Source organism: Sinohyriopsis cumingii, chromosome 9 (assembly GCF_028554795.1).
Source record: "Sinohyriopsis cumingii isolate HCF-2022 chromosome 9, ASM2855479v2, whole genome shotgun sequence".
Classification (NCBI taxonomy): domain Eukaryota; kingdom Metazoa; phylum Mollusca; class Bivalvia; order Unionida; family Unionidae; genus Sinohyriopsis; species Sinohyriopsis cumingii.
Window position 1 is genome coordinate 46321749 of NC_142969.1, and position 14071 is coordinate 46335819.

Sequence of the window (14071 nt, forward strand, 5' to 3'; positions counted from 1 at the left end):
AGAAAGAATATCTTCCTGTGCTGCATTTCTTTCCATAATTCGTTAATAATTATAATATTTACTTTCGCTTCTAGTACCATATTCTGGACAGATTGGGGAAATATATCAAAGATAGAGAAAGCTAGCTACGATGGCTCACACCGGCAGGAGCTTATCAAGACTGGACTCGTATGGCCTAATGGTCTAACTGTGGACATCACTGGTTTGTACATTTTAGCTTGCTCTACTTCTAGAAGCAATCATAAATTGACAATGTAGTACTTACACTGATCAAAAATACTATATATATATATATATATATATATATATATATATATATATATATATATATATATATATATATATATATATATATATATATATATATATATATATATATATATATATATATTAGACTTTATGGAGGTTCTAATCAAACTATTTTAACTTTTGAAACCTTTAAAGGTTCGAAAATGTACACTAACGTATGTTAAAACAATGTTTGGATTTGTGTTATTTGTCATTAGCCAGTCGTTTGAACGAATCGATCTCCGGTTTCTTAAATACTTTGTGAATATGTGTATTTACCAATTAAATCAATCATTTGTTGACTTATCAATTCAGATGCTAATACTCATGTCAGATCTAATACTGGCTAACACGATAAGATATTTTAAAAACTAAACATAGTGTTGTTTTTTCTGAGCATATAAACTATTTATGTTTCTTTCAGCTTATATTCATCATGTGTCGTAAATGAAGATATGATATACTGAATTGCACTAACAATCCTCCACCTATATACATGAGACGCTCTACCATAGAATGAACCATGAACAGTGTTATGTTTCTTAATAACTAAGAACGGCATCTGCAAAAGCGTACATTCACTCAACTGATGTATAATGTTTTGTATGTTGCAAACATATATTTTGTCTTCTTTTCTCTTACATAACGGATCGAGTTTAACTTAACGTTGTCTATATTTAACAGAATCTCTCTTACATTTACCATATCAATATCACATACGATGGCACATTTTTTATTCAAACTTAACAATTGATATATTGAAATGCTGATATGCACAAGTGGTTTTTTCTGCTAAATTCGCAATTCAACTTGACAATCTAATACATTCTGCATAGTCAACCGGTACCGATTGCACAAAATCATGTAATATATAGAGAAAAATAATTTAACTTTAAAACTGCAAATAACTGATAGGCATGTTATATTGCATTGTTTAAATCGTGGTAATAATAAACCTGGCTAACACAGTCAACAAAACGTTCAAACGTTGGAATCAAATTGAAGGAAAGTAAGTCGAACGATTCTGAATGTAGTTGTTTTAAAAGAATGTCATGGTGGATAAGTGAAAGCGAAAATTATGTTCTTGATGTTTGTAAAAGACGGCTTTTATCACATCTTTACTCTCTTACCTGAAAGTCATGTTGCTTACACAGCTATCACATAAAAACTAACAGGATGAACGAAAACTTAAATAGGGTTAATATTTAACATTCACGCTACAAAAAACAAGCGTGAAGAATGATTTCACCGCAAAAGAGCTTGTTGGTCACGAGGTATTCAATTGCACACCAAAGCTAAATGATGCAGCAGATGCTTATAAAAGTATGCAATTACATCTCATAAGAAAATATCGGTAACTTCCATTTTTAAACAATTTTCACCAACTTTTGTTCTAACATCCATTTTGGACAAACCACCATTATATGGAGCTCCCGGGATCCGTATCAACGAATGTTGCTGACTGACCACAAAAGCTTGAAGATTTATTTGTCATACTCTCAATTAGTTTTTGACCACTCAGCTGTTGTTTTGATCTTATTTGCATTAGAAATGGTTTACATCAGCATGCATAATTTGAAAATGAGAGGTAATTGGAAACAATACTTATATAACTAATTCTAATCTAATTTAGCAACATTTCTACTTCAAATTCGCTCCCCAGTCACATTACGTTACGGAATATTACCTGCTCTCTCGCGATTCCAGCCTACTAAATGATGAAAATGGTCTTATCCTATCCTTTTATAAGATCAACAAAGGGTAGTAGCTCTTGTTCATTACCTCACCTTGATACCACCAGATGTAGTCAGATTTTAGCTTTGCTTTGGTGCATAACACACACACACAGTGAAATAGCCTCCGATAAACCAGCCTGGTTTGTGTTCATATGGGCTCATCCTACGCTCCTTTTGAATTTATTGTGCAGTTTTATCAATCTACTACAGGTTGAATGCTTAAGTGTAGAATTTGTTTCGCCAATTTTTGAGTGACTTGTTACTTATCAGGACTTTGTCTTGCAAGACCCCCGTCCCACCACGCTATCGTTGACCTTACATAAGGACATTACGAGTTAGCGTACTTTTGACTTTATTTGCTTACTCCGTCCGCTATCGAGTTCTTATTAGCGAAAATCTAAAGTGTTGCTTGATAACTGCGCTTAGTTTATTCGGCTTTCAGGGAATTTTCATAATAGTATGGTTTAATTATTAACTAAGTATTGCGCATATGTTTATAAAGGGCCACCTGTTTCTGTTACGACATTTTCACTGACCTGTGTTCGACAGTGTTTTAGCGACTAAGCAATTCCAACACATTACTAGTTTCTGCTTTACTTTTGTGCCTTTTGTGTCGTTTCAGCAGAATATAAATTGTAATGATCTATATGCAACTTCCAAGCATGGACGTCTACCACAACCCTTGCATTTTTTATATTATGTGAACATTGTTTCTGATATGCAGACGTCTATAATAAGGAGTCTGCGGAAGTCTCTGTTTCCTTTTTAGGTAATAAGTCGTAAATGAGTAGCAATTATGGAATTAGCTAGTTAGTTCCATACTAATTTCTAATATGTTTTTTATTGTGTCTTGTCATGAGGAATGCTTATTTTACGCATGACACAATTCATGCTATTAGATAATTAGTCACATACTAATTTGCTTATAAATGCTTCGTTTTCTCTTCTTCTGTTGTTTCAGCAGGATTTAAAACAAATACTATATGCATCATATGCACGTGGACTGCGTTCGTCCAGTTCGATATTGAAGGGAAGAGAAGACAGAATAAATCAAGGAAACAACCTACGGTTCATTGCTGGCGATACCGATGCAATTTTATGCAGCCCATGTGGCGTAAGTCCCCCCCCCCCTTCGCATGTCTGAGCATTGTCTTTGGGCCTGTTAGGTCCAGGCACATGGGGATAACGATAGACCCATAGGATCCAACTGATAATATGGCGGGACCGACACCAGCACCATCACAGCCAACACCAGCAGTCCAGCCAACACCGGCAGCCCAGCCATCTCATCATGATGACCTTTTCGTTGAAATGGTCCAGACACAATCTTCATACGTGGATCTTAGTGATAGATAGCCAAGCAGTCGGTACCGTTATCATTACTATACCGGAGACTTCAATAATGAGTCTGTCCATGCCACTCTGTCAGTTTCTTATTATTACCACGCCAAGATTTTAATGAGAAATCTGTCCGTTCAACCAGGCCTTATGACCGGCACCAGAGGTATCCGCGGCCCGCTTTATGTCTTCTTAAATGAAACAGTCATGATCACGCGGGATAGAGAACTGTCGGGTCCTCTATTTTGTCTCCAAAGGGATCCAATTCTGGCTTTTAACATGGATCGATTAGATCCCATTCGAACGCTTAGCCTGCACATCGCTAAAGTTACTATCAAACAGACCATATTTCCTGAAAGCTTTAGCTTCTGCATGAAAGATAAGAGGGCTAATTACACCTTTATGTTGAATGGAATTCCTTGCAGTTCAGATCGGAGATTTCACTGGTTCTCTTGATACAATCAGGATTCGTAGCCCCCAAAATAGGTTACCGTCTGTCGGTAGTCAAACAATCTTCCCTTGCTCGCTCTCTTCTATAACTTGGTCGAGAACAACAACTATGCAAGATCTTGTTAGTGCTCTCAAGGATTCACTTGCAGTGCATATATATATATGGTGCGCAAACATGATAATTTCTTCAAGTGTGAGCCGGCACATGATATCACCCCTGAAGCCCTTTCTTCAGGGCTGAAGTGGGTCGTAGACTTGGTTGATTTTGACCTCTCACCAGATCACAGTCGCCTCTCGTTTACTACTGCTGCTAAATTTCGAGCATTCTCTGAGAGCCAGAACACAGGATACCCCACTTCATGCCCTTTATTACTGGCTGAAGTGGGACGTACGCTTGGTTTACTCTGACATCTCACCAGATCGGAATAGCCTCACGTACATTACTGCTTAGAAGTCTCGTCACAGTTACGCGAACCTGCCTTCCGAATGCAACGTTTTGGTCCGAGATAATGTAGAAGCTGTTGGCTGGCATGCACTGTCAACTTTCTAGAGTGTTTACCTGAGAGATTTAGCGTTGGAGAGACAAACTGTGAATCTAGTTGGGATGGTCGCTGCGGGACAAACGGCCCACAGACCCAACTAGATCCAGCAACACATCATGTTGCTTCGCTTGATTCGCCAGTAAAATGTTTTTTTTTCAGGTTAGAAGGCTCCATCTTCATAGTTTCAATCACACTATAGTGTTAGATCAAAGGATCACAGGCTGTGTTGCTTGTATCACTAGGAGAATGGCTTATCTTATATATGGAGAATCTAGCCACTCATTCAAAAAGGAATACCATAGATAGAGGTCGGATGCTAGTCATCCCCTTCTTCAATTACTTATTCTCTTAAAGGAATTTGATTTGGGAACGTATTCGAAGGAGGAAGCAAACTTTTAAGAAAATTATGTTTCTCCGAGAATACTTACCCAATCACATTATGTTAGGGAATCCTCCCAACCACCCCGGCATGTGAGAATCTGCGTTAGTGTCTTGCTCAGCTAAAAACTGGCGACACCTGGCGGTATTAAGGAGAGATAATGAACAGGAGTTACTGCACTTGGTTATCTACAAGTAGACAAGATACGACGATTATTTTGTTTTATAGGAGGGCTTGATTCGCTAGATAGCAGGCTAGTATTCCCCATCGTAATGCGATTGGGTAAGTATTCTCGGAGAAACATAATTTACTTAACAATTTGCTTTCTCTTGTGAAAAATAATCATATTTTTAAAAATATATATAAACATATTGAGGTTTTAGTAGTGAGTCCTAAAACTTTTCTCCACCTGGTGAATTGCAACATTGCTTGACCAAGTGAATAATGACAAAAATGTGTCCTTCTTTGTCTCTTAACTTGTGAGAGGTTTCACTAATAAAGATGTGTGATGGTTCGCTGAAATCGGAATTTTCTAAACATCAATATGGCCCTTAATTGTCAATGAAAATACGAACACCAATAGGAATCAACGGTCAGCCGTGATGAGGTCAACATTATATATTTACAATTTTTCCCGATTTTAGCATCAAGCTTGAGTTTATTTAATAATTTTACATTTTCAATACTTCTAAATTCTTTTGTGAGAGTTCATTAGAGAAATTGTCAACAGAGGACATTATACGAATCGTGCTTGAATAAGATCTTAACACAATGTTCAGCATATTTAAATTTAAAGGTAACAACGTCATATTTAATAATAAATGCGAGCTCGAAAGCTTGATTTAGCAAATTGAACATTAACAAGAAACAGCTGAAAGAGTGAATTTTTAACAAGTACGCATAACAAAGATCTAAAGAACATGATGAAATAAGGTAAACAATTTTATCTAAAATTTATTTAAAAAATCAGAAAAACTGCCACTCTAATTGATATTTATTTAAAACCCTATTATGCGTGGAATATGAATAAAAATCTGGTAAAATATCTTTTCGAAATTATAAACACGCAGGAAGTCTCTAGAGTTTGTTTCGATTATTTTGCATCCGCTTGGCTACGGATTGTTAAAGACATCCCATTGTAATATGCAGCCATATTGTGGGTTTCATGTATTTTCATGATTCTAGCTTGCATGTAGTATTTAGTAAAGAAAATATTTCATAGGTAATAGTTGTATATGGTTATAGATTATGTTTTAAGACAATTATTTCGCGTGGGTACTTTAGTTTGCATGGATCTTAGTTCAAGACATTGGTTTTCCACTTGACAATTCCTGGTCTACCTGATATTTCCCATGTTCCTTGCTAAAGTTAAAGTAAAACACTGACCTTAGTAACAAATTAGAATGTATTGGAAATGCAGTGCTACATCTGATCCTGGTCCTTTTATTGTGTCTAATATTTTAAATTAAACTTGGTTTTCTTCATCAGAATTAATGATTCCTATGTTAACATCAGTATTTGAATTAGACTGGTAGTTGCGTTAATTTAAAATTTGACATGATTTGTTTATTTAAATTATTCTTCGGAATTATAACGCACTCCTTGATCTTTTTCGGACTAAATCACTACTTTGAGATAATAATGAATTCATTCAAGGACATTTTGGATTATATCATTATTATACTTTTAACACATCAATATATCTCAGATTATGTCACATTATGACATTTAAGGTAGGAATTCACTAAGAACATAAGTGGATTTCATTCGGAATACAATATACTTTTTTAACTGTGATAGAACTTTAAAGCCTATTTTGGTATTTTGGGTTTGGTTTACAACGCAATTAAGTTCTTTTAACTTTACACTCTGTATTCAGTGGAAATATATTATTTTAAAAATTTTGCCAAACTTTTTGTTTTTTACTATTTCATGCTATATTGTTTGAAACCATAGAGTAGTATCACCATCCCCAATGACCATTACTTGTACTAATTACGTATATAAGCATATACCAAAAATACATTCTGAGATTAAGAAATAAAACTAATATAAAACAAAGGACAAAAAGTAACCCACCTCTTTAATCATCCATTGCTTAAGGGAATTTATATTATATATCTCGTGGCCAAACATTTAACGGATAATGACCTGACAAAAATCCATACTTAGTAAAATTTACCTATAATAAATGACTTTAAACCGTAACTCGTTCCTTACTTGAGTGAAACAATATTCGATAGAGTCGCCTTCAAACATCGTTTCATTTTCCTGTATATTCTTTATGATCATAATGCCATTGCGTATGAATATATATATATATATATATATATATATATATATATATATATATATATATATATATATATATATATATATATATATATATATATATATATATATATATATATATATATATATATATATATATTTATATACATACTCAAGTTAAGTAAGCATTACACCGAAGTTCATTATGGCCAGTAATAAAAGTAACCTTTCAATCATGTGTCATACAGCAGAGTACAACACAATCTTCCCGCATGTGATATCGTGGTAATATTCCACGATTATTATCTGTTTATCTATCTTTTCAACGACAAACTAGGAACACAAACAATTGCGGTGACCTATATGAAATATATTAGAGCCTTTGTGCAATAGGTCCGTAGTAGGCTCATTATTTTGTTTATCATATTCACTATATTTCAGGTGACGTAACTAATTGACATGAATTGTCTAGGCCAGCTTGTACCATCTGTTTATGGGGGCCCCGAGTGGCCGAGTGGTCTAATGCGCTCTCCGTTACGGATCACTGCCATCTCACCTCTGTCTGCGTAGGTTCGAGTCTCGGATTCGGCCAATGTGGATATGTGAGAAAGCTTGCCAGTAGCTTCTCGAGGGTCGGTGGTTCTTTCCGGGGTTTTCCCGGGTTCTTCCTCCACCATTAATACTGGCCGCCATGTATAGCCTATCGTGTGCTGAAACAACAAACGATGAACTTAAAAGAGAGAGAAATAGAGAGAAAGAGAGAGAAAGGGAGAGAAAGAGAAATACATTTTAATATTGAGTGATCAGCTGACGGAATAGCAAGCATATCTTGGCAACTAAATTGCGTATAGAACAAGCATATCGTCGCACTAAATTGCTTGTGTTTTCCGACAGTAGTTGCTGCCGTACTGTACCTCTTTTTAATCTGTTCTGTATATTGATTTGCACTATGCTTTGGCTTATGTCCAAGATTATAAGTTATGTATATTTAATGTGTAGTGCAACTGACTTTTTACCACATCTCAGGCTATGAGTTGTGCCTACCTGCCTAATGTCTTGTTGTTTTGTAAACAGTATGTTACATATATAATATTTGTATATGCTTTTCGATTATTTTCACAAGAGCATTTTTAATTAGAAGTAACATATTTACAGGTGTTGAGTTAAAGGACTAGTATCTTTTAGAAATTACGTATTTTTCCGAATTTGATTGGAAAGTGAAGGTCATCATGTTTCTTTTATTGTATCTTAGCTTTTTATATAAAGTTTGTTTACTTCATAAGGACTCATTTCTTTTTTAGCACATGTGTAATTGAATCGGTCTTAAACAGTTTAATCTGAGAAGATTTACATTTTCAAGTTATTCTTTAACTTTACTAAGTGCTTATCATTTATAATGTCGCACAAAATCATTATTTCTGTATCAATGTGAATTCTTTTAAGGATATTTTATATCATTGTGATACCTCAATATTGATTGCACATCAATTCTTTTCCATGTATTTGTATATCAGCACAGTCAGTATTGAAATTCATTAGGAACATCACTGGAATTCTTTCGAAATAATTAATACTTTTCAAATTGTGATATGGATTTAAACCATAATACTGTGCGTCATTTTTAAAATTTAACTTTGTGTTATAAGGAAATGCATTATGCACTGAATTTTTAAAACATTGGTTGGTTTTCGCTCTGTTCAGTTGCTAATTTTAAGACCATATAGTCATAACAAATCATATTATGGATATGTATCCATCCATAAATGTTGAATACACCACCTTTTTGTAGAACAGCCAGTCATATTTTCTAACAAATATCTGCAAGTATGTTTGTATGTTTTTATGCATATATCAAGAGAATGACTTAAATGTTTAAAATTTAACCGAATCTGCAAGCTTGCAAAACTACTGCAATAGAGTATGTTGGAAACAGAAAATTATGTATGTATACTGATGACAATAAGAACTACACTGTGATTAGCAATTCACAGCTTTAGTGTAAAGCAAAGTTTGCGTTAGTTTTCATTATAATTTCCAGGAATATTCTTGATCAGGTCATTATATATTCAATTGCTTTATAACTGAACGAACTAAAAAGCATGTACATTAACCCACATGCACTACTAATATTCGTCCAGAATATTTCGTAAAGTAAATTGCAACTTCAAATGCACAATGTTTGTTAACATTGTGATCAGTGTGACGGGAAACTATTGTGAATTAAGATTAACGAATAATCTAGTATAAGAAAAAATAATTTCAATTGGTGGAAACTACTGATAATCACATGCGAGAGAGGGGGTGGGTGGGTTGGAAGTGGGCATGAAACTGATAAAAAAGCTTCTTCTTCGCTAAGTTATAATTGACTATATATATTATTAAATTTTAACGTTTAGCAGGATCACGATGAATCGACTACATCAGCAAGATTCGAACGATGAACATCGCATCAGCATTAGAGGAATCATATTTTCATAATTTACATAAAAGTGAGACCCTATCAGAACAAACAATCATATTCTATTTCAGTTAAAACTGCAATGTACGTCAAGCATTTCAGTAGATGTAGCACGTTATTAACACATTATTACCTAGAGGAAGCTGTATATCATTTAAATGTTTGGTGAACCAATGCAATAATATGAGACAGTTATTATACTTTTCGACGGCGTCTGAAATCCGCTATAAAGCTGAAAATTAAAATGTAAGCAAATACTTCCAAATTCAAGATTATAATCCAGCCATAAGAAAATTAACTATAACATGTGTGATTAATGTTCTTAGGTAAGAAAGAAGCCTTGTCATTTCTCTTTTGACAAATCCAATTACATATTCATCATGTTTGTGATTCACACTATTATTATCCATCGTGCTTCTACAATATGCATGACCTGCAATTACACTGTATGGCAAATATATCTTAGAAAGTGCATAAATTTTACAATTTTGAAAATATTTTGCAGCGGGAGTAATATATTGGTGTGATGGGGGAACGGCGAAAATAGAGCGAGCTAATGTGAATGGTTCAAATCGACAGATAGTTTACCAGGCACAACAGGGAACACATTTCTTTGGAATTGCATTGTACCAGACTTACCTATACTTCACGGGCTGGACGCAGAAGTACCGTCTGACAAATTGTCTTTGCCTATTTCTCTCATTTTCTTTATTGTTTTATCAATTAGGTTATTCAATATAATCATTCATGATCGTGTTTAGAATTCTTAGGCAAAGAATGTTCACTCTCTCTCTCACACTCTGTATCTGCATATATATATATATATATATATATATATATATATATATATATATATATATATATATATATATATATATATATATAGGGAAAGAGAGATACTAAACGCAATTTTGCATCCGTCCATTACCTCAAATATTTAACAATTCAAACATTATGTTTTTAAATAATACCCAGTGGGTAACAAAACTACAAAGAAAACTACAATCATTTTGGTTCTAATTATATTAATAAAAATCATTCGTATAGTCATCGATACGATCAATGTTGTATTTTCATAACCAATAATCAATATACTTTATTCTTTACAATGTATGTTATAATGTATATCCTTTAGCGTTGTGATGAGAATTGCTATAAATGGAAGTGGACCAGTTTCCGTCGGCCCAACCGTATCTTCCCGCTTAAGTGGTATACACGTACACAAAGATGGCTACAGTCCTACAGGTAATCTTGGGTCACAATGATGGGTATCAGCTAAATATATGGTCAAGCTATAAGGTGGTTACATGTCAGCTATACGATAATATCTGTTAGTATCGGTAGTATCATGAGTTATAGATTAGATACAAGAATGTACAAACAAACAGCACCTGAGAGACCCCCAGCTATATGAACGTTGCATTAGCTAGGTAAAAGTTAATAATATTGAGTTATAAAGCACTACGTAAGTCACGATACCTGAGAACTATTCTCTTGCTGAGGCTGTGCTAGCAATATTATTTCTTACATATTTCGTCAACCGTATATATAACGTATATTTTCCATTCACGAATGGATTATTTCTGGTGTGTGAAAGGTGTTACAAATGCGTAGCTATATTGCAAAATAATACAATATTGGTCATCAAAGAGTAATGAAATTAGGTTGCAACTTTGACTTATGAATCCATCATGAAGGGAAACGAATTGTCAAGCTTGCAACTATTGTACATCGCACGCTCTTAGGGAACAACGTATCGCACAATTTGTATCATAATAAATATCTCTAGCTTATGACCCTACATTAATTTGTGCATATTGTGTGTCCGATGATAAGGTTTACAGAGGAAAATAATTCTGATTTAAATTAAACAATAATGTTAAAGAATCCAATAACTGTTATATATATATAAGTTTGGTAGGTTATTATCTCTCTCTCTCTCTCTCTCTCTCTCTATATATATATATATATATATATATATATATATATATATATATATATATATATATATATATATATATATATATATATATATATATATATATATATATATATATATAACCATGTAATTCGATGACAATGTATATACTCTGGTGTGGAACCTGATGTATAACTGAATCTATATCTTTATATAATGATAAGTATTAGTTTATTGTTTAGCAAAATATATGCTCATCAATAAGCTATATGAATAATAAATTGGACCTAATCTTTAAGTGTTACTTACTAATATTACAGGCATTAACGGGTGTTCTAATGGACGTGGAGGTTGTAGCCAGTTTTGTTTCCCTCAACCTGGTGGTTCAAGGGTATGTGCATGCTCCGATGGTATTATACTGCAATCGGATGGTCAGACATGCGAAAAATGTAAGTTATAGGACAATATTTTTTGTTTTCCTTCTTTGAAGAATCAGCCAATCATTCCAAGAATTATGACAGTTTTTGTGAGTTAATGTGGTCGTAGTCCACAATATAGCACTCTCCTATCCACAATAGTAACTAATGGATAATTGTTTGTAACAAGTATGTATAATATCCTTTTCTTACTAAAGATATATTCGATTGTGCACTATTACGAAGTACCAAATCCGGTAATTACTATCATAAATACGCAGATACCACACTGAAACATATATTTGTAATTTATATTTAAATATTTTGCTAATGGTATCAAGCATTTTCCTGTTGGAGCGACGGAATCGAGAGTGTTATTATATTTATATGAGAATGGGAATGAGTTAGGGCGCCAATATATGCGTTTGTGTAGGTCACTCACAAATGCGTATACCAACGACTACGTAGTATCATGATTTGGTCTGGATGTTATATGGGTTGTTATGTGCAGACAGAGTGATGGAGTTCGAATAAGAATTAACGGTTCTATAAACTGATATTATATTATTTTTTTCGTATTTACTGGTAATGTTAATGTTGACAAGCATCATCCTGAAGGTTCCAGGTACCGCACTTTTCTCTCTATTTAGCGTATATTTGTATATCTGTATAATAGCCACAATGCAACTTCATTTGTGTCATAGGAATCCAGATTTCAATGTATGTTGACAAGAATTCAATACTGGGTCGATATGCTGGTTTGTCTCAACAGAACGAATTCCTATATCAGCCACTTGGAAGAAAACATGTTGGCAGCAACATGCTTTGTTTGGTTATATGTGAATAGTCGAGATGATATAAAGGTTGATTCGAACAGCCAAGGCGATTAGCACAGCAACTCGAGGTCCCTGGTTCGAATTTCCGTACCGAACATTAATGATAGTATTCTTGGTTCGTATCTGAAAATGATGTTAATTGTATCAAGCATACTATTTTGCGAAGCAGTGATAGCACTTTCTGCGCAGTCTGGTATTATCTATGTGTTCATTTATGTGTCTATCTATCTATCTATCTATCTATCTATCTATCTATCTATCTATCTACCTACCTATCTATCTGTCCACACCGTTTCGGTGGCCGGTGATTAGAGACTCCGCTTAGGATTAGGAGTTCACCGGTTCTAACCCCGGCCGAGACGTGCCAAAGATTTATAACAATAATACATGCAGTTACCACGGTTGGCGCTATACACAAAATATATTAATATTAGGACTGGTTGTCATGGTGTCAGGATAATGTGACTTGGTGGGAAATGATGATAAATGTCAGTTTCATTATGCCCCAGTGCTAGACATCATTATTAATTGTATCTATAAATACACATATCCTGATTTCGAAGGCGGAAATAACCTTCATTGTGCTGTTTAAGCTTGACATATACTAATATCGTTATTTGAGTCACTATTTTCTATTATTTAGACATATACAGTTGAATATTTTCTGACAGATGGAGCTTGAATTTGCTCTATAACTGAGCTATTGGCAACAATTTTAAAAAATACGATTCATGAGCGTGTCCTGAATGTTAACGAAAGCAAGATAGATTTTTCAGAATTTCGAACGGTAATGCGTTTTGTTTTACAGAAAAAATATCGGGTTCTTTTCTGTATCTCCAACATGAATGATGTTGCGCATCCACCGTAATAAAATGCTGACTTCGTTCCGATCAAATCAGTCAATTATGTTTAATGCGAATCGAATTCTTACTTCATTCTCTAAGAAATTTCCAAAATTGTAAAAGATTTCACACAAATAACATCCACAATTGATATTTCATCCAGATTTCGATCAAACTGGTGTAGAAACACACATATTCTCAAACCATTAAAAAATTAATATGCCTGGTAAATCTATATTTTTAAAATAGATATTGTAGATTTAGCTGAGGCATTATTTTGTATTCTGATAAGCTTCTGGAAATGGTACGAACAAATCATCGTATAAACTTGATAAAAATCAAAACTAGTGCAAATAAAGTCAGTCGTATACCTATTGGTTACCAGAAACTATATTTCTAAAACATTATGATGTCCATATTTCTAAAAAAAATAGCTTTCCATCAGCCATGAAACCTTCTGATCAAACATGTAGTTCGCAAAATGGACTTTTACCATTTACCATGAAACGCATAATAGTGGGGTTGGCAACTATAAAAAACCACGAGGATCTTTGATCATATTTGATTGGATGAAAGCTATAGATGCCATTAAAAAGA

General features: G+C 33.9%; 1 protein-coding gene across 1 annotated transcript in view; it reads left to right on the forward strand.

The window, feature by feature from the left end:
• The window catches only part of LOC149791740 (low-density lipoprotein receptor-related protein 5-like), a 47182-nt gene that overhangs the window by 5678 nt on the left and 27433 nt on the right, over positions 1-14071 (forward strand). The window contains exons 5-8 of the mRNA XM_089969468.1: positions 75-202; positions 9968-10127; positions 10598-10707; positions 11701-11829. Coding sequence (XP_089825594.1) covers positions 75-202; positions 9968-10127; positions 10598-10707; positions 11701-11829 — 527 coding nt within the window. The remainder of the gene's footprint in view (positions 1-74; positions 203-9967; positions 10128-10597; positions 10708-11700; positions 11830-14071) is intronic.